This window comes from Recurvomyces mirabilis, assembly GCF_035927965.1.
Source record: "Recurvomyces mirabilis strain CCFEE 5264 chromosome Unknown scaffold_8, whole genome shotgun sequence".
NCBI classification, from domain to species: Eukaryota; Fungi; Ascomycota; class Dothideomycetes; order Mycosphaerellales; family Teratosphaeriaceae; genus Recurvomyces; species Recurvomyces mirabilis.
The window spans coordinates 530379-550904 of record NW_027041942.1 but is presented as its reverse complement, the minus strand read 5'-3'; the positions used below and the strand labels follow the sequence as shown (position 1 = coordinate 550904).

General features: G+C 53.3%; 7 protein-coding genes and 1 non-coding gene across 8 annotated transcripts; 4 read left to right on the top strand and 4 right to left on the bottom strand.

Moving 5' to 3' along the window:
• Window positions 1–395: 395 nt before the first annotated feature.
• On the top strand, window positions 396–3041 carry LTS14_003836 (uncharacterized protein; the record flags this gene model as incomplete). Its single annotated transcript, XM_064836538.1, has 1 exon — window positions 396–3041. One exon carries the CDS (start codon window positions 396–398, stop codon window positions 3039–3041), a length of 2646 nt encoding a protein of 881 aa, XP_064695929.1.
• Window positions 3042–8265: 5224 nt separating this feature from the next.
• On the top strand, window positions 8266–10836 carry LTS14_003835 (uncharacterized protein; the record flags this gene model as incomplete). The annotated part of the gene is made up of 2 exons (XM_064836537.1): window positions 8266–10384; window positions 10427–10836. 2 exons carry the CDS (start codon window positions 8266–8268, stop codon window positions 10834–10836), a joined length of 2529 nt encoding a protein of 842 aa, XP_064695928.1.
• Window positions 10837–11243: 407 nt separating this feature from the next.
• On the top strand, window positions 11244–11388 carry LTS14_003834. Its single transcript has one exon. It is a non-coding gene; the product is annotated as a tRNA-Arg (tRNA).
• Window positions 11389–11848: 460 nt separating this feature from the next.
• LTS14_003833 (uncharacterized protein) lies at window positions 11849–12832 on the bottom strand (the record flags this gene model as incomplete). The annotated part of the gene is made up of 1 exon (XM_064836536.1): window positions 11849–12832. One exon carries the CDS (start codon window positions 12830–12832, stop codon window positions 11849–11851), a length of 984 nt encoding a protein of 327 aa, XP_064695927.1.
• Window positions 12833–13212: 380 nt separating this feature from the next.
• On the top strand, window positions 13213–14964 carry LTS14_003832 (uncharacterized protein; the record flags this gene model as incomplete). Its single annotated transcript, XM_064836535.1, has 1 exon — window positions 13213–14964. One exon carries the CDS (start codon window positions 13213–13215, stop codon window positions 14962–14964), a length of 1752 nt encoding a protein of 583 aa, XP_064695926.1.
• A 433-nt stretch (window positions 14965–15397) lies between these two features.
• On the bottom strand, window positions 15398–15938 carry LTS14_003831 (uncharacterized protein; the record flags this gene model as incomplete). Its single annotated transcript, XM_064836534.1, has 2 exons — window positions 15398–15533; window positions 15598–15938. The coding sequence occupies 2 exons, from the start codon at window positions 15936–15938 to the stop codon at window positions 15398–15400; spliced, it is 477 nt and encodes a 158-aa protein (XP_064695925.1).
• A 962-nt stretch (window positions 15939–16900) lies between these two features.
• Window positions 16901–17920, bottom strand: LTS14_003830 (uncharacterized protein; the record flags this gene model as incomplete). The annotated part of the gene is made up of 1 exon (XM_064836533.1): window positions 16901–17920. The coding sequence occupies one exon, from the start codon at window positions 17918–17920 to the stop codon at window positions 16901–16903; it is 1020 nt and encodes a 339-aa protein (XP_064695924.1).
• A 926-nt stretch (window positions 17921–18846) lies between these two features.
• LTS14_003829 (uncharacterized protein) lies at window positions 18847–20403 on the bottom strand (the record flags this gene model as incomplete). The annotated part of the gene is made up of 2 exons (XM_064836532.1): window positions 18847–20138; window positions 20202–20403. The coding sequence occupies 2 exons, from the start codon at window positions 20401–20403 to the stop codon at window positions 18847–18849; spliced, it is 1494 nt and encodes a 497-aa protein (XP_064695923.1).
• Between the last annotated feature and the right edge of the window lie 123 nt (window positions 20404–20526).

The window sequence follows — 20526 nt, the reverse complement described above, 5'->3', positions numbered from 1 at the left end:
GTCAAGCTGCGTGAAATTGGCAGCAGTATGGCTCTAGGCGATCCGAACAGATTTTTGTCGCAAGTGCCGCGCAAATCGCATATTCCGTCCAAAAGCAGATGGTCCAGCGGTGCGAAGGTCTAGAGTAAATAGGTCAATAGATTTCGGAAGACTTGATGGGCGATTGACAAGTGGCGGGACGGGAGAAGGACCGAGCCTCCTCACCCCTGTCTGGAATCTGAAACACGATCGCCAGGGTCTGAATGTGGGCACATGAAGCACGAGCAGCTAGCAGACGTAAAGGGAGTGGGATTGGGAGGTGTGAAGAGTATTGTTTCGACTCGTCTTGTCTTTCGCATACATGTGGTTAGCGAGGTGTCAGGTGGTCTTTCTTATACACAATCTGGAAGTGCGACATGGCGACAGTCCTACCAGCACGACCAAACACGAATTCGAGCGGCACATCCAACAGCACCGCCTCGCGACATCGACGACCCTCTTTGACATCCGTTCAGAGTAATAGGCTTTCCGAGTCGCAGTCGACGCAGGCAGATTCCAGTATAACGACATATGACCACGCGCCTTCTGCGACTTCTTCACACCCTTCAGATGCCCTCCAACTCCCACATCGCAATGGCGGACCCAGTGGCGGAACCAATGGCGCAACAAATCATGTCGCAGCTAGAAGACAGCGGCCAGTACGATCACAGTACCCAGCCAACGGAGCTGAGAAGCATGTCGAATATATCCTGGTCGCAAGCTTCGACATCGACCGCGGATCCATCATGGAGCACCAGTACCCCGGTGTGGTGGGAGGTGACGAACATATGCTCGCAGACCTGATGCTGCCAGACCAGACGCATCTGCGAAGTCAGGATTGGACGACTTTCTTCTTACACAAAGATGCGGGAGGGGAGGAGGATGATGAGGAGACGCGGAAAAGGAAGCGACGACGCAGACGGAAAGCAGAATTGGAAGGTACGCATCGGCAGGCTGAGGCAGGTGCGGAGGAGGATGACCCGGATGATGAGGACGAAGGGGCAGATGGCGAGGACGATTACGACGGCTTCGACAGCGAAGATGAACTGATCGACGGCCCGCCTCTCGTCTACGTCCTCAATCTCGTCAACACCAAACAAGACCACACGGTCAAACGCGGCGCCATCGTCAAAGCTATGGCGATATGTACGCGACATTCTTTCCTACACATCTACAAACCCCTGCTGGTCATAGCATTGGAGCAGTACTTCGCCAATCCCGTGGTTGAGACCTTGGCGACGCTCTACAATGCTGTCAATGCCATGGACTTGTCTCTGATGCCCAAACTCAGCTTCTACGAGCGGTTCATCCTGCAGAGTAGCGACGCCAAGGACCTATTTCTCGAGAAGTTCGAGGCGATTATTGCTCAGCGCATGGCTAGCTCACAAACAGAGGGTGGAGGTGTGTCGGCCCCTTCACCCACAACTCACCCCTCACGATCTCGATATGGTCTGCCGCGCGATACCCACGAATTTGAAAGTGTTGTCCGTTACGCCAACATCCCCGTCCCGGTCAAAATCCCCACCGCTCTTTCTCCTGAGACGGTAGGAGATTTCAGCCTGGTGAAACTTATCACCACTTTCTCCACACCGCACTCGAGTTCACCTCAAGCATTCTCGCCTCTACATCCACATCTCACGACTGCAGGAGCACTAACACATCCCGTCATCGTCCTCCTCAACGCCTTACTAACACAAAAACGCATCATCTTCCTCGGGCACAACCTTCCCTCCTCTGAAGTCGCTGAAGCCGTCCTTGGTGCCTGTGCCTTGGCTTCGGGAGGAATGCTGAGAGGGTTCACTCGCCATGCATTTCCTTACACTGACTTGACTAAGATCGATGATCTTTTGAGGGTACCGGGTTTCATCGCCGGAGTCACCAATCCAGCATTCGCGCATAAGCCCGAGTGGTGGGACCTGCTCTGCGATCTAGGAACGGGCAGGATGAAGATATCTGCCAAAGTTGAACAAGCTCCGTTGACAGAAGGCGTCCTTTTCTTCCAACAACCGGGTCAAACGCCCTCTGCGCCTGCTAGTGCCACGGGTGGTATCAGCGCTATCGCCATGGCAGGCGCCAGTCTCTCGGCCGGTCTGGGCGGGAGTACAGCACTTATGGGCACAGGTGCGGGTGACGCCACGGGCGATGCGGCATTCATGAATAGTGTGTTGAAGGCTATTGAGGAGCGGCACGGAGAGAATGCTATCAGGAGTAAGTTTCGACGATGGGTGTTGAAGTTCACGCGGGTGGCGGCGGCGTTCGAGGAACTAGTCTACGGTGCGTCTGTTCTCCAGGTCGCGCCTTCGCCCAAGACGCCCAGTACACCATTCTCCGCGACCAAGAGTCCGGATAGTCCTGCGATCACGAGTCCGCTGTTCAACAAGCAGATTCCTGCTGATCAGTTGGACACTGCGGCGCCTGCATTGCCGCCTGAGGTCCTCAGCCATGGCTATGTTTGGCCGTCTGCTCAGGCTAAGACGAACGAACTCGCTGCCAATGCTACGAGGATAGAGGGGTGGCGTAACACGCGCTCCTACTACAATTTCATCCGGGATATGGCGGCTTTCTATTCTCGTCACCCGGTCAAGAGTATTGACCTGCAACACTTACACGACAAGTTGGCTAAGCTACGTTTGGGTTCCGAGCAAGCAGGGAATATATATCTAGCCATCTGTGCTGCGGTATGGAGTGAGGAGGAGATCAACCAACTCCTTGCCGTTGTGGTCAATGGTTCCGGATTGCTCACCACGGGTTCTGGGCTCGGTGGCGCGGGTGGGCCTGCTTTTTCTTCTTCCTATGGTAGTGGTGGCGGCGGTGGTGGACAGCAGGGACAGGGATTGTTCTATCTCGGTTTGGGACTGTTCCATCCAAAGCGAGGGGTTAGGGAGGCGGTGGCGGGGTTGCTTGGTAGGGTGAGAGAGCATGAGGCGGGGAGACTCTTTTGGCGGAGTGTGGGTGGATTTGTGAGGGGGGCTTGGGAAAGGGTTCTTTTGGGGATGGAGGGGAGGAAGGAGGAGGGGGTATGATGGGATGGGTAGTAAGCCAGCTTTATGGTCCACGACGTTCCGACCATGGAGATCTGGAGACCTACTAATCTTCACCATGCAAGGCCTGCTACGATTATGGATATCTGGGCCCTACCGGAATGGAAGTTCATGGCTATGTGTGCTTGGAGTCGCACGACCAGTTTGGTCTCGTCTCCCGTCGAACCGACTACACAGAGGGCTTTCCACTGGACCTGCAGAGCCTAAGCATAACTGAGACCTAGCGATACTGTTACGCAGTCCAATTCCCAAGGCACGAAGGCACCGGATCGAGTCTCACGACGAGTCGGAGCTATAATGCTCTCCGGCTATCGAATGCTCTCACATGTGTATTGGCCACACATGAGTCTTTGCACGGTTTCAACATGGAGATTCTTCGAGGCAACAGGGTGTGAAAGGGCTCGAATCGAGCTCTAAGGACAATGCCTCCATACAACCGCCCTTCTTCACGTCTCGGCAGAGTCTCGTTATCGCTCAAGGCTTGGACATGGATTCGATGATGCATCGACGATGAACACTGACAAATAGATCAAAGGATCGGTCGATGCCTTCTCTCCATACAGACAATGATCGCGATAGCAGTACCGCGAAATCGGCCACGGAACTGAAAAGTAGACCACGTACACTCGTGCATTTTAGGGGTGTTGCCTTACCCATGTAGCCTGTTGGCAGAGACCTGAGGACGCGAAGACGCGTGGTAAGCGAAATAGATTGCTCGTGCCGTAGTGTCCTTCCGGATGTGGTTCTCTGCGCGACCGCGACTTGTACGCATTATTCTTCGTTTGTCCAACACTTGGACTCAAGGTCGTGGCTTGCGCTTTTGCGTCAAGGCAGCGAGTGACACAATGCAAGAACATACGCACGCCAGAGGGCTTTGGGAGGATTGGAGGACGTTACAGTGGTATTGTTGCAGTGCAGTGCAGCGGTCCATGGCGTGATGCCAGGAGTAGTAGTAGTGACACTACTGGTACTATGTATGCAGCCCTACGAGGCAGAACGGTGAAAGAGCCCCTCTCGTGCGTATACTAAATCTCCTTCCACATCAAACTCGGGAGCTTGTGATTCGATCAAAACTACACGAACGTGCATACCAAGCAAGCTGCACTTTCGCTACCTGGACCATGGCTGGCTAACTCACCTGATCGCACCATTCTGCCTTTCAGAGCTTGACATGCTGGTCGACCCCGCACTACAGCACTTCGTTACTTCGTTATCGTCCGCTTTGGTATGACATGCTCTAAGGTGGAGGGCCGGAAGTGGAAAGCTTGCCCCGAATTGTGTTGGTACGGAAGCTTGCTTGGAGGTGGGAGAGCCGAGACAATACGCCTTGGTGCTGTTGGTGCTGCAGTCTGCTTGTGGCATCGTCAAATATGTATACGTACCTAATGCTTTGGGAAGGGCTAGTTGACCGGTGAAGGAGCGGGGGTGACACGATTCACTCGAGGCTTGTGTACTCCGTACATCGAGGTTGAGTCCGGAGGCAAAACTTCCCGAACCTCGGCGACTCCTGTCAACTAATCAGTACCTTTGTGAGCGCCTCCTGTCACTTGGGGCGGCAGGACCCGTGCAGGATCGATAGAGATCCTCGTAGCTTATAGGGCTGCGTTTCTTCACAGAAACAGCATGCCGCTATACGAGTCGTAGTAATGTCGAGGTTCTGAGCAAGGACGATTTAAGGCCTGACTGGTGACCGAACTTTTACAGCAATGGAATCATCAGGGTTGGGCCACCTTGTACGGAAAGGACGGCTGAGCTGTGTGTGATATCATGATCAGTCAAAGTCAAGTCGATGAAACGAAAATCGCGAAATGCTTATGTACTAAATGAGAAGATAGCGTGAGTTTGTGAGCTTAGGATAGCATTGCCCTTGTAGGCGGAGTACAAGTCAGAGGAGCAGAACGAGTTGTAACCATGAACATTGTTGTCAGTTCCTTCGATCAGAACTCTAAGATCGGAGATGAACTTGAATCATTGCTACACATGGCAGAACCGCAATCTCTCTTCCGAAGTCCCGTCGTAATTGGTGACGCGATCGACCCTTCAGCGATAGCCTACACGGCAAGCTTCTGGATTTCACACCGGTTCGACACACGACGGTCCGTGGCGCCAGACTCTCATGTGCGTTTGGTCCTGCGTGTTAGTGTGGGCATGATGCCCAACACATGAAACAATAGACCTCTTCTCAGACTGGCTAGACGGGACGATGACATCCCTCAATGATCCTGGGGCCGGAAGAGAATGTTGGCGGGAAGGTATCCGACATATGAGCGCGCAAGACGGCAGGGACAGGGACAATCCTCGTCGTCTCACGCTTACTAAACGTGTCCCCATGCGGTGTGCCAGGAACCGGCACGCCGTTCCGTCGCGTTGGGATAAGCAAAAGCTCTGGACTTCATTCAGCGGTCATCTTCATGTCGTTGGTTCTTGACGAAATCATCGTGATGAGAGTCGTGATTGGCAGATCCTGCTCATGTTGTTCATTTGGGCGTCGCGAAGCTGCATAGGGGGTTGTGTAGATCCTTGGGTGCCACATCAGGTTGAAGTCAATGGCAGGTCATCCCGTGTTTTCGGAGCATTACTACGCCGTGCTTACGGTCCCTCTCACCAGCGGCAGATTTCTGTCCGTCAAAGGCAAGACGCCTCTTCCAACGGCTGGTTGGCTTGCCGTTTGTCGTATGCGTTCTGCTTAGTGGATAACATTCTCATCGTTTGTGTTTGAGTGGCCTCCGTCGGTGACGGCTAGGTTCAGTCCGGTCTCAAGCCAGTCCAAGACTTTACAGAGCGAGAGATGTTGGTTACGCAACCAGCGAGAAGCAATTATTGTCTCTTGATCTGAAGCCTTTTCTAGTATCGTCGCTTGCCAGTCTCCTCTGGCACTACCCTGTAACTTCGATGGTCCCGGTGCGCACATAATTTCAACGCCAGGTGGCTGGCGGGTAAAGGTTATTTTGTATCCTCGCGTGTAATAGATGATCCATTTCCGAGTGGAAGCAAGGAAGCATTGGAGGCACTCTTCTGTGCATCAGCAATGTCCACTCGGTGTGGGTAGAAACCCGTGATACGGAACACGCATCTCGGGTGTCACGATGTCGAAGGGAGAGGGCTTGTGTTTTGCGGACATGACCGCTGGAGCTCCCGACGCATGTGGGTTTCACTCCACACGGAGAGAGGCCAAGCTCGTGGAAGGATTTCGTGTGGATCCCGCTACTATCTCTCCACAACCACTGGTCTCTACTTGACACATGGAAGTCTAAATGTATGGCACTTTAATGAGCAATGGTCAAACCATGTTTCGCTGACTGTCCACAGTAGGTTCCCGCTACTATGCAACGCACATTTCATATGCTTCCCTAATTTCGATACTACTGCGGAGTGTAAACCATCCGACGGCACACTGGATCTGGTAATTCTTCGTTAGTAAATCGGAGATGCAGTGTTTCTGGGACAACAGATTGTACTACAGCGTTCGGATGCGAGTCGCCAAATAATATATTACTCTTTGTTGGTTCTCGATCACTGGTTTACGAAGCCTCGCTTGCAGAGCGAATGATAGCATGACAGGGTATCTCGTGTATCGCGTCAGCAGCAAGGATCCGCAGGGGTGCAATATGCCGGTGTCGAACTAGCAGTTCGAATAGTGAATCCTTCAGCCCTAATCGATGCACAATCTGATCTTTGGTTGGTCAGAGGTCTGCAGCATAATCATACATGCTGCACATGCAGTCTCGGTAGACTGGGCAATTATACTTCACGCCCTATCCGCTCCCCAGCAGCAAGATCAAGGACAGTCGCTGCTGTAAGGTTCACTATCGTAGGTGTATACTCGTCACGGGTCTGCTGATTCAGGGAGATCGTTGTCGATCGGCTGATCTTACCATCTCCATTGGCGTCGCACTTGAACCTCGTCAGAATACATGGCTCGCCTGTTGACACACCTGATTCCGAACCATGAAAGACGTCGCAGACACGAGACCAGCCGGATTGATTCGATACATGTCAAATAGATGGCAGTGCATGATACAAGCAGCAGACCTCACCACGAGATGACGTTGTGGTCAACATTCATCTGACCGAACGACAGTCGGTCAGACGAACCCTAGACGAAGCCAAGAGTGTGCTCAAAGTCGACTAGCGGCCAGTTTTACTTCCGAGAATGGCAGTAGGTGGCAGCTAGCGCGCCGAATATAGAGATAGCGCAGCTTTGTCCACCGCCTTAAGCTCGCACTGCCACATCGTCAAGCTAGAATGCGGGTGCGCCGAGTACATACACCTTCATCAATTCTGTGTGTGCTGGTGTCCCAGAACCTCTGACGATGGTATGCAGACCGCTGTCATAACGATGTGCTTGACACCGCGACTACTGCGGTGTGCAAAGACTGGTGGGTGCGGCCCCATCGCTTGCAACAATCACTTTCATCAACGTGGCATGCTTTGGCACTACTACGATCACCCACCAGAGCGGTATCGCAACGAATGAACGTCGTAGAATTCAGATTGTTGATGTTGATCTGGCTGACAAAGGTGGAACGTGGGATATGTGAGTTTGACGGCTCACCGTCGATACCGCAAAGAGCGTGGGTTTGTGTTTGACCATTCGGGTACCGCGACTTGACGAACAGACCATCTGATCGAGCGGCAGGTGTGGAGGCAGGTCATGGCTACGGGCAGGCCGTAGAGAGAGCGGCGACTAGGGGGCTTGGAGAAAGGTACGCTAAATTGCCATCCCTGCTGGCCCGGCCGCCAGTGAGTGGTAAGGCTTAGGACCCTGCTGGTGCAGTGCGCAGCAGCACGAGCCACGCTTGCATCGCTTTCGGCCCCAGACGTGTATTTCTATACAAAGTCGTTGGCACCGCCTCCCAATGCAGTTCTATACTCGGCACGACTGCTCACTCATACATCGTAGCCATCCTCAGGTTACTCGTGTCTTGCATAACTTCTTAAGACCGTTGGCCGCAATTAGGAGCCGACGCTTCAGGTACCCGCTGATCCATACCCCATCTTCGTTGGTTCTCGACCTCGACATCGCCTGAGCCCAACAATAACAAGCTCCGCAATACGACAGATCCACCACAACTGAGTCAAGGTATGCTGATGGTCGAGCAGTCTCCATGGACATCATCCCAAGCATACTGACGAGTGGTACGCAGCGTGTCTAGAACCCGGCCACGGCGGCCAGAGCTGTCAACAAAGTGCCTCGACGCTCAAGATGACTACATACGCCGACTATTCACATCAAATCATGGCCCCCGAGGATAACACGGACTTCCCGCTCTTTCCATATCAGGATATCTGGAACCAGGAGCAGACTTACCTACCCACGACTACCTTCGCGGACCAGACTTACCTCCAAGCAACCACGTACGACTCCTTTGCAGCACAAACAGCATATGCGCAACTGAATCATCAGGGCAACTTTCCGTATGATACTGCTGCTCTATCGAACCCCATCAAGGACGCGCTCCATGCACCCAGCCCGGGTTATTCGCCCACGAACTCCGCGTCACACTCCTTTGACTACCAGAATCCTCCCGTGCTTTCGTCGACGTCCGACTCTGGCGCGTCTGTCCAAAGTACGATATCCTCAGGCATGAACTCACCATCAATGCACCCACAGCAGTCCCACGACTGGAGCCAGCAAGCGACCGTGGCGAGCGCGCCGAGCATACACGACAGTCTTGGACAAGGCGTTTTTGCGATGCCCAACTTCGACTATGAGAGCCTGCCGATCGCTGGGAAGGACTGTGTTGGTGAGTTGACAAACATTTCTTCTGCTCAGATGTCACGTTCGGTTACAGCATTTTCTTCTTCACACTTTCCTTATTACCTGGCGAACGATCATGCCGGCATGGTCGACTCCACTGCGCAGCACCCGCTGTTTCGGCAGGCAGATGTCGCAAATCCATCCAAGTTGATGGACATAGCCTTCGCACCATGGTCACAAAGAAGCACAGAGGCCGATATCACGAGCCCAAACGACAGCGTGTTCAGATCTCCTATCACGCCAGCTTCGGCGACCGCGACTTCGCCTGTGCTGGAAAGGGTCAAGGGCAGACGACAAACTTCGACAGTGGCGCCACTTGCGCACAAGCGTGCGCGAGGCGCTTCGCCGTTGTCCACAGCCGTGTCAGTCGACTCGGACGGAATTCTACCTCATCCACATGCACCTCCACCAACTTTAAGCTCTCCCTTCTTCTATCAGTCTAGCGGGCATTTCGTTCCTCCTCTTGAGCTTTCTTGTTCGTCTCCTCTGTCCACCACTTTCGTTTCTCCTTTATTCAATCTCACTACGAGGCACGATAGCACAATGCTGAGCACTAACCATTTCTATTCAGATCCGAGCCTGATCCAGCCGACATTCTCGCCCACGCAATTTAGTGGTGCGCAATTTCCAGAGATGGCCGCTGTGCAGTCTTCGGAGGCAATGCAATATCCACCATCACAATCCCCAGCAGATTACAAGCGCATGGTCGCCAGCCCACGATCTTCAAATGGCAAAGCTCCTTCGCCTTACGTGGCTCCACACAAATGGCAACCATATCCAGCGTACCCTACTTCGCGACGACATTCCGTGACCTCGATCCATTCCCGGCACAGCCAAGGATCGATATCCTCTGGGGACGACACAAACAAAGGTCTCTGTCCGATCACTAGTTGTGGTCGACAGGTCAAAGACCTCAAGGCACATATGCTCACTCATCAGAATGAGCGACCCGAAAAGTGCCCGATACCCACCTGTGAATACCACATCAAGGGCTTTGCGCGCAAGTACGACAAGAACAGGCATACCTTGACTCACTACAAGGGTACCATGGTTTGCGGCTTCTGTCCTGGTAGCGGTAGTGCAGCTGAGAAGAGCTTCAACCGCGCCGACGTGTTCAAGCGACATCTCACGTCAGTCCATGGCGTTGAGCAGACACCACCGAATGCGAGGAAGAAGAGCCCATCCTCAAGCAGCTCAAAGAAGCCAGCATATGGGCTGCACGAGTCATCCGGTATGTGTTCGACTTGCGGCATCACCTTCGCAAGTGCGCAAGATTTCTACGAGCATCTCGACGACTGTGTGCTTCGTGTTGTACAGCAAGCTGAGCCCAGTGAGGCGATCAACGAGAAGCTCTTGTCGTCCGTGGCCGAGGACCAAGAGGTCCAGGAGACGATGGAGAGACACAGCCTTTCAACCGATGTGGACTCCAGCGGGCCGACGTCATTCGACGACGAGGAGGTCGAGGAGGATGAGGAGGATGAGGAGGACACGCAAGATGGTACATACGGAACGCGCTCCGCCAAATCTGGGAAGGGTAGCCTCAAGTCGAGGAAGTCCGGCGCCAGTGCCTCGAGTTGACAACTAACACATCCCCGAGGTGTCTCAGCGCAGCACGTCGGGGGTGGTAATCACCTTACAATGAGCGGTGCGATCGGCAAGCCGAAAGGTCTCACACGATCGAAGAATGGTGTACCTCTCTCCGGGCCCATGAGCGGCAAGGGCAACAAGAGAAGAAAGAATTATCCTCTGTCTTGGGGTGCCGCACCAGAAAAGATGAAGATGAAGAAGAGAGTTCTATGTGTGTACGATGGACAACGTCGTCTCTGGAAAGATGACATGATGCTTGATGCCGACCACGAGGTCCGGATCCCGCTGCCTGGCGCAGGCGATGGAAGAGCTTGGGTCACAGACTTGGATGTCCAGACTATGGCGCGTGCTGAAGGCGTGCTCAATGCCACCGAAGAGGAGAAAGGTCCTTGGATACCAGAGGATGAGCTCGAGCGCTTGATGGCATGAGCTGGCTCACAAGCCAGATGCGAAATGAGGCATGCGGGTCCATGTATTTGTAGACTTGATTGGCGGCATTGCGTGATACCACTTGATCTGGCAGCCTTTTGTCTGGCTAGATATTGATTGATGAATCATGAAAGATTATCCACTCCGATGACCCTAATTGAATTCAGCTTGACTTGTCTTGGGCACCGCATGCTACAAAACACAACTGATCTTATGTGGTCTTCTGTAGGCCCACCGTCGTGTCTCTATGCGAGTCCGTCAGGCAGGCAAGTCTCCCGCTCAGCTCGTGAATCTCTAGGGTGCGAAAAGAAATGGTATCCGCGCTTGGTCGGGCATTGCTCGGAGACATTACATATTACTTTATATATCACATCATTTTCGACTACTCAAGCATTAGTGTTTGTCACGGCCTGCTGGCTCAATGGTAGAGTGCTTGACTACGACCTGTGCACCAGGAAGTCATCAAGAGGTTGCAGGTAAGTACCAAGCAAGAAGAGACGTTTGATTGATCACTGCTAACGTATATCCAAGGTTCGAGCCCTGCGTAGGTCATGTTCTCTTTTGCGTGATCCATGCGCGAGGTGTGGATACGAACTACTCTCCAACTTCTGTGACGATTGCACACATTAGGAAAGAATGCTCGATGGTCGACAGCTTTTGGATCCGCCACATATGCTAGTCTCATGGTCTCATTATAGCATTATATTCTTACGTCCGGTCACAAAGTGGAGACATGTGCTCTTGAGCCCTGTGTCTGCGCTTCATGCTGTATGTCTTTCATATGAGCGACTTGCAGGTAAATGAACGGCCTTCGATTTCTCGCCCTCCTCGAAATCAGACGGTGGGATCCTCTGCGCGTACGAAGGTATTCGTTAACGCTTGCAAACGCACACAAGCAGCGCTGATTCGGCACAAAGACGGTCGCGCTCGTCTTGACTTTCGCCTGTGAAAAGTAGGCAAGCCAGCGTAGACACCTCACGCAAACACTTCAGCGCTCGTACACCACTCCATCTTAACCCAAAGCTAGATCCATTACCACAGAAGCGGCCTCGCGAACCTTTCGACGAGCTACAGCAATGCCCTCCAGAGTGGGTAATGCTTTGCTTCCGCTGCCGGGTACAGACCTCCGCATCTGCGCAGCCAGAATAAGATCCTTCAGACGATTGGCGGCTATCAATGAGCTTGTTGCTAGGTCGACTAGGAGTTCGGCTGACATGACATCGTTTGCTCCCACTACAGGCTCCATTTGGCTAGCGAATTGTCCTCCGTCTGAAACAGCTTGGTACCCGTCGTCGTCAGCTTCTAGCATCGTCTCATCCTCGAGATCAGAGTCGATATCAGAGTCACTCATTTCATCGTCATCAGCTGTAGCTCCTGGCCCCACATCTGACGGGCCTTTCTCAGCACGAGCACGCTTCTGCGGCCCAAACGAGCAGTTTGCAGGATAATGAAGCACCCTCCCATCCGAATCCTGCGCCGGTGCATCACGCTCCGTAGCATTGGCCTTGCCCTTCGGCTCGCCACTCGCCTTCTTCTTCGAGCTACGTTTCTTCGTCCTCGCTTGATCAGCCGGAATCAAGTTCCAGAAGGTCTGAAGTCTGTAGACCGTTTTCTCACCAGCGCGTAGCTCGACGCCCTTGGCTTCTAGCAAGGCGGCGATTTGAGTGGCCGTCTTACCTTCCTGGGTCAGTTGCTCAAGTTCATGTCTGTCAACCTTGGTCGTTTTCGATGGCCGAGTGTGGTGCGCAACCCGTTCGGGACGTGGCACACGCAGAGCAGGTCGTACGGTGCCTTCCATAGTATTCTCAGACCGCCTTCGCAGTCCCCAGTCTATCCGCCAGCGCGAGACTGTTTTGGCGCTGATGTTGAAACCAGCCTCGTTCAAGGTATCAGCGATCTGTTTGCACGATTCGCCAGCATTTGTGCGCGCGGTGATTTCTGCGCGATACTGCTGATTATTCCCCTGCTGTGGCTTCCGCGAGTCAGATGTCGACATCGTGATTTTAAGTGTGATAAGTGGCGGGCTTTGTCTCACGCTTCAGAGCTCAGGTGTGTGGAGTGAAGTTGCTGAGACAAGGAGAGATGGTGCCTGAATTTTGTCATCGCGAGACTTGCTCCTTGCTGTCAATTGGATGGCAGGTTGGGCGAGCGGGCGAACTGCTTCAGCTCCACCCGAGCAATCCACTTTGATCTTGAGCATCATGTCTGCGAATGGCACATTTGATGGTACAAGACCTTACTTCCCACGCGGTAGATATTCACACACGGTAAGTATTTAATCTATCTCCACCATCTTCTTTCTCACCTTTGCATCTCTCTACCACCAGACGACATTCATCTGCCACTGAATTTGCCATCTCTCTCACACTGTCCATCATGGCTCCCGTCGATACGCATGTAATGATCATCGGTGCTGGAATGTCCGGCCTGGGGCTCGCCGTCCAGCTCCTCCGCCACCATCAAACAGAGTCCATCGAGCTGATCGAAAAATGCCCTGATGTCGGTGGCACCTGGCTCGTCAACACCTACCCGGGCTGCGGCTGCGATGTGGCTTCCCACTTCTACTCTTACAGCTTCGCCTTGAACCCGAACTGGAGTCAGAAGTTCAGTATGCAGAGTGAGATTCAGGCATATTTCCGGGGCGTAGCAGAACAGTACGGCATTCCACGGCGGACTAGGTTCGGATGCACAGTGGAGAAGGCGAGTTGGATAGACGAGGGGAAGTACTGGGAGGTCACTGTCCGTGACCAGCAGACCAAGGCGACCTTTCTTCGTCGAGCGAAGATTCTGGTCAGCGCGGTAGGGAACTTAAGTATCCCGCGCCAGTGCGAGATACCGGGAGCAGAAGCCTTCAAAGGCCCTCTCTTCCACTCCGCTACCTGGGACAGCAGTCTCGATTGGAAAGGCAAGGATATCGTAGTCCTAGGAAATGGCTGTTCAGCGACCCAATTCGTGCCCATCATGGCCAAGGACAGCAAAAACATTACTCAATTCGCACGACAAGCACATTTCCTAGCCGAACGGCCGAACCCAGTGTATGGCTCAACGTTCAAGACTGTGATGAGATATCTACCCCTTGCGATGCGTCTGTATCGTCTGAAGCTCTATGCAGACATGGAGAGGGACTTCGCTGGCTTTGACGTCGAATCAGGCTCGCAGATACGACAGGACTTAAAGGAGGAGAACGAGCGATACGTCAAGCGCATGGCGCCCGAGAAGTACTGGGATGCTTTGATAACAAAGCATGAGATTGGCTGCAAGCGCAAAGTGATGGATACTGACTATCTGACAACTCTCCATCGCTCGAATGTCGAGTTAGTATCTGATGACCCCGTCGACAAGATTGCACCAACGGGCGTCAAGACGAGATCAGGTCGAGAAGTACACGCGGACGCCATTGTACTCGCCACCGGCTTCCAAGTCTTTCGAATGCTCTTTCCCATGGAGATACGAGGCCAAAACGGCATAAGCCTGAACGAACACTGGGACGAACACCACAAAGGCTCCGCTCAAGCATACATGGGGACGTGCGTGCCTGGCTTTCCCAACTTCTTCACCCTCATGGGTCCGAATACCGTGACTGGGCACTTGAGCGTGATCTACACGGTCGAATGCCAGATCAACATGGTACTTCGCTTGACAGAGCCTATCCTCAAGACTCTTCGGACCTCATCACAAGGCCTGCTGATGTCGAGGGATCAACAGATCGAAGCCGTGGTCGTCAAAGCAGAGAGTGCAAAGCAGCATAGCACGTGGCTACAAGCGAAGCTCAGCAAACTCGTCTGGTCCTCCGGCTGTACCTCATGGGCACTCGATCCTTCGACGGGGGTGAATATTGCCATGTATCCCGAATACCAGTTCCTCTTCTGGTGGCGAAGTATCTTCGTCCCCGGCAAGGACTTCTCGTATGATGTCTTGATAGGCGGCAAGCATACCCAGAAAATTCTTACGATTGGTGGATGGAAGACTTTGCAGCGTTTCCTAGGTACGGCAGTGGTTGTGGGTATGCTTGCTGGTGGTGCTTTTGGCATGAGGCGATCTGGTGGAATTGAGCACACAGGACATGCTCTTGTGAACGCAATCAGAGGCGGATTGCGCACAGGCAGGCGGATGGTTGGGCTTCCCTGAGCTGCCATGTCACTAGAAGGCAACGGCGAGCCTATGCAGTATTAGTCCAGTATTGATATGACCGCTTGTCAACAGGGTGTGGCAGGAGATGTTGTAATGTAGACGCCGTACGTACTATGTGACCATATAACCAAGACGGTCAGACACATCAAGATCGAAGCAGAGACACCGTGTGGCAGACAATGAAGCACAACAGAGCGTGCTGTGTGATCTTGTTCATTCCGATGGAGTCGAAAGCCAGGCAAGAGTAGCTGCACTTCGGTTGCATTTGCTTTACTGCAAAACCAAGCCATGCACCATGCTACCTACCCTCCAACACTACGTTCAGTCGCCCTAGCGAAGCATCGTCAAGCAAGCAGTCGATCTTGGATCACACGAACACCATCCTAATCTGCTCACCTCAACATCGCCCTACAGATGCAAGCACCACCTCTCATGAGCTCTCACTCGTGATCTCCACAACGAAGTGATCCTGCGTGCATGTATTACCAGCCGCAGAAGTCGTGTTAACCACATTCGTACCGGCTTCTCCATATGCAACCGCACCATCGTACGGTGGTGGACCAAGACTACACATACCATAATGTCAGCAGAAACCTCAGGAGCTGTAAACAAGCGGCCTATGATACGTACCAAGGACTGGTGAACGCCCTCTCAATCCACACTGTGTCGCCACCGTACTTAAACCTTACATCGGCATTGTCGCAAGGATACCAATTCTCTGTGTCCACTAATGAGTCGCTGCTCCCGGCGGCAAGAGTCCGTGAACACTCGGTCTCTAGCTCTAGACCTGTGTTCTGGTCGCAGAAGTGTAGCTTGATGTAGCTGGCTACGTTGGCTCCGGGTGCTGCTTGGAAGGCGACTAGATTTCGGATATCCCATGGTGTGTCTTCGACGGGACAGTTTCTTGATGTTGGTGCGGCAAGTGTGAGGGCGATCATGGCGAGGAGGAAGTGGAGCACGTGAGCGAACATGTTTAGATTCGTGATGGTGATCGAATTTGTCGGATCAGGACCACTGCTTAGCAATATATGGCGTGAAGGTCCAGTCGCGAATGTAAGATCTTGTATCGCCGTGGTGATTGGCAGGAATGTTGTTAGTCGAGGTGCAGTATCCTAGATTGGAGGATGCAGGATTCTGTGGTGTAGGAGGATGGAAAAACCGGGAAGGGTTTTGGGAAGCGTTCAGGTATGGATATGCGTACTCTAGACTGTAAAGAGTGAGAACGGGGACGATAATGATGCTAGAAAAGTGATGCAGTGATATTTTGTCAATCCAGCCCTGTCTCAGACAATAAGATGGAGGGACATGCATCGCAGGGTGGCGCCCACTAGATCGGCATTATATCCTTACCCAGATCTGTTTGCTACCAGACAAAGCGATAGCGAAACACGAAGCCAGCCAAATGTGTTCCGCATCTAGAAAGTGGTTGGAATACGAATTCGCGAACCATGACCATGACTCTCAGCTCGAGCGCACTGCCGAGTCGTGGAAAGAGATCATCCTGAAGTCGTCCAAACGCATGCACGTGGTCCGAATGATGCGCACTCCATCCCCGAACCGGCAGAAAGACGACGGGAAGTCGCATATACACGCCACGGCTCCTCGGCGTCGGAGTACCGGGACAGTGGCTTGTGTTTCGGCAGTCCTTGCGCGTGGCGTCGTGTTGTGAGAAGTGCTACAAGCATCGGGTGAAAAAGTAGGATTCCTGGGTCGTTTGTGCACCCTCGGCCTTCCCGGTAGTATGAAAAGTAAGTCCTGGAGAATGAGGCGCCGTGGTACTCTTGCGGATTCAAACGGATCAGCGATGAGTGATTTGACGTGCATACGTACACGTCATGGAAGGGGTATCTCGTACACCACAAACTCCTCCAAAGCCATCGCTGGCAGCCAACGCGCGGTCACAATAGCCAGCCCAGAAGATGACGGTTTTCAATTACTCTGACTTTACGATCAGATTCTCTGAGCGCTTTACCCTTTGCGCCCACTCACTCCAACTCCCATCGTAGACCCTCCTCTTTCTCTCGTCTCCTAGTCCTGCCACCGCAAGCGCAGTATCGATGACCGTAGCGGTAACACCAGTACCACAAGTCGAGATCACCGGCTTGCTGGGATCGACGCCCTTACTCTCGAACACCTTCCTTAACTCTTCCGCCGGCAGGAAGGCCTTGGTCTTCGGATCGAGGAGATCAGGAACTGGAATGGAGGTCGAGCCGGGGATGTGTCCTGAGGAGAGACCGGGACGTGGCTCAGGGTCGGTGCCTTTCCAGCGACCCGTGGAACGGGCATCGAGGATGTTGATTTCTTCGCTACCTTCCTTCCTGTAGTCTTTCGCCAGCTCGCGCATTTCCTCAAACGCCACGACTTTACTGCTGTCTAGTACTGGGATTGGGTATTGGGTCTGTTCGAACTTCTGCTGCTCGCCTTCTTCCGTTGGCAGACCTTGCTCTACCCATAACCTAAAGTTGTTCAAGATATGTACAGCGGGGTGACCAAAGACTTCGAACGTCCATGCCACTCTTGGGGCTGAGAAGATGCCGAGCTCGGCTGTGTCGTAGACCACTACTACGTCGTCCCTGTTCACCCCTAGCTCGCTCAGAGCTCTCTGAAAGACGTCCGGACTTGGCAGCATGTGTGGGTACGGGCTTGAGGTATCCGAGATCTTGTCGATGTCGAAGAAGCGAGCAGATGGAATGTGTCGCTGCTTGAAGACTTCACGGCCAGAGCGCTTCTCGGGGTCATTGGGCAAGAACCAGCTACCACAGACGGGTATCGTCCTCGGTGAAGTAGACAGCTTGCTTGGCGAGTTGTGCTTCAGGGCATCGTTCAGCTCGGTCGGAGTTACCAGGTATGAGCTAAAGGTAGACTGCTGACGTGCCATAGCGGCGACAGCACTGGTCTTGATCGTCTGGTATACGCGTAGATTCGCACGGTGGAGCAGGAGAGTGGCCGCCATGGTGCTGGCGACGAGGAGCTCACCGGAAGCTTGAAGTAGACATCGTCGCCTTCTTGTATCTATACGGCTGCTCGACAATGCGGAGCTGTCATCTCGTACCAAAACAAACGAAGCTCCTATCAAACTCTCGAGCACGCGATACTGAGACACTTTCATGCATGCCCCACTTCTCGGCGATCAGGGTCCTCCCTACTTGTGGCGGCAGAGTGAACATCTAGAACACGATCCAAACGCGAACCTATCCATTAAACGGGATCAGGTACAAATCCATCAAGGAGCCGTCATCATGAAGGTGACCTTCACAGCCTACCACGCCGTAGCAGAGTGGAAGTGGGACCTGCCCGAAGACTCTGACGACACCTGTGGTATTTGCCGCGTACAGTTCGAAGGTACATGCGCCAAGTGCAAATATCCTGGCGATGACTGCCCCATCAGTATGGACCTTACACCCTCTTCATTAGTCGAGATATGTACTGACGCAGGAGAATAGTGATCGGAGCATGCACGCACTGCTTCCACACGCACTGCATCACCGACTGGCTACAGTCCGACTCGAGTCAAGGCAAATGTCCCATGTGTCGACAACCTTTCACGCAGAAGGTTGCTCAAGCTCTGCCACCAGTCACGCCGGCGGCGAATAACGCATTGGTAGCTGTACAAACGACATGACAGCTTCGATATTATGCCTGAGGCTGAACGCCATCACACCATACTATGCTAGGCTGTGGATGCGAGGCGAGACGATAGTATCCTTTACGCCACAGTCTTACAGACAAGATTGCAAGAAGTAGGACCTGGCCTGTCATTCACGTTATCATGGCCTATCCGTCCCATCAAAGGCAACTATCATACTCCCCCCTCAAACGCCAATGACCACTACGCCACCTCAGCCCCCAGACCGCCATTCACACAATGAGCAGAACTACTTAACCAACGGTCAGTCCACAGACCGCCCCATTTTCCAGCACCTCAAACGCCAACCCCGGAAACGCATACAACTTGGTATTACCAAGCCACTGCTCGCTACTCCCACTATCATCATCGTCGCGGCCTCCCAAACCGTCCGCCCCAGCATCCTCAACATCTTCATCGGCATCAGGAAGGAAGAAACTACTTTCGCTTGAGGCCGCACCACCACCACCCCACGTTCTGTTGACGACTTTGCCGCGGCCTAGTTCGGAGTTGATGGTGTTTGAGGGGTGAGTGGAGTCGAAATGGCTGGTGTAGTGGGCGAGGAGGATGGGTTTCATTTCGTTCTCGAAGTGTGCTTCTGTATTGAGATCTCCGTTTGAGTTGTTTGTAGGGAGGACGATTGTCCAGCGAAGCCGGCGATGGCGGTTGAAGGCATAGCTCCCTGGGACGTTGCCGTGGATCACTACTTTGAGTACGACTAGATGCGGGCTTGTGCTGAGTGGTGTACGCGTGGAAGGATCGCCACTCGCCAGGGTGGAGGACTCTGTAGGTGTACCGACAAGAATGTCTAGACCATGATTGAAGTAGCACCAGAACTTCTGCCTGCTTGCTCTGTCAAAGGCGTCTTCTTCCACATCTGTAGGCTCGAACTCTGTCTCGAAGGTATCCGTGCCAGTAGAAGAGTAGCTAGATGGTTGGGAGATAGCATGACTCCGCCCATTAGACCTTGGTCGGGAAGTGCTGCCCGTGCGCCTGTGTGCAGTCTCCTCAGGAACGGCTCGTTCGCCTTCAGGTCTATGAGTCGCATCAGGCGTTCCTAGCTCCGTAGTGAGATCTTGCACGGTGGTCTCATTCAATACAACCACGAAGCTGCCATCAAGACAATGTCGTTGGAGCTCGATCCGACCATCGCCGAACACGACTGCATGCTCCAAGTCTACGGGCAAATTATCTCTAGGTCTAATACCCGCTTGTGACAATCGTGGTCCTGTGGGCTGGCGCACGAACAGATCTCGTCGCGCATCGGACCAGCTTTTGCCCTCGAATAACGCCATACTGGTGGCAGGTGAAGCGGCGTGCGAGCCCAGTAAGGCTACATGATCTTTATCTTTGGACCACGCGGAATGTTGGAGTGGGAAGTTGAAGGCTACGCCGGGCCAGGAGGAGACGTATGTGCCGGTTTGTGAGCGGTCTCGCGGCGGAAAGTACTCGCCTGGGTAGGAAGGGCCGAAGAGTTCGTAAATGCGCTTGAAGATTGGGCCGGAGGGAGTGGGTGTGTCTTCGCGGGTCTTGATCAGGTCGCTGCCTTTGTGGCGGAGTTTGATGAGACGGAAGTCAGTGATTTCGATTAGACGGAGGCGTTGCTCACGTCCGTCGAAGCGGAGGCGGAGGCCATTTTTAGGGAGTGTCACGACGATTGGGGTCGTGACTGGTTCTGTCTGGGAGTGGTGGACGTCGATTTTGGGGTAGAGCTGTGGATCTTCTTTGATTATTGTCAGGACATCGTGTAGCGAGGCGCCCAGACATAACGGTCCGATCGAGACGCCAGGTATGACTGCTACAGAGTTCATATTGCCAGTAGACTGGTCAATTTATGAGGCCTGTCTCTCGAGCTTGAACGGAGGGATGATCGCAACGGCGTGGAAGATAAGGTGTGATCGTGTGTAGGTAGGAAACAGCAATCAGCTTGACGC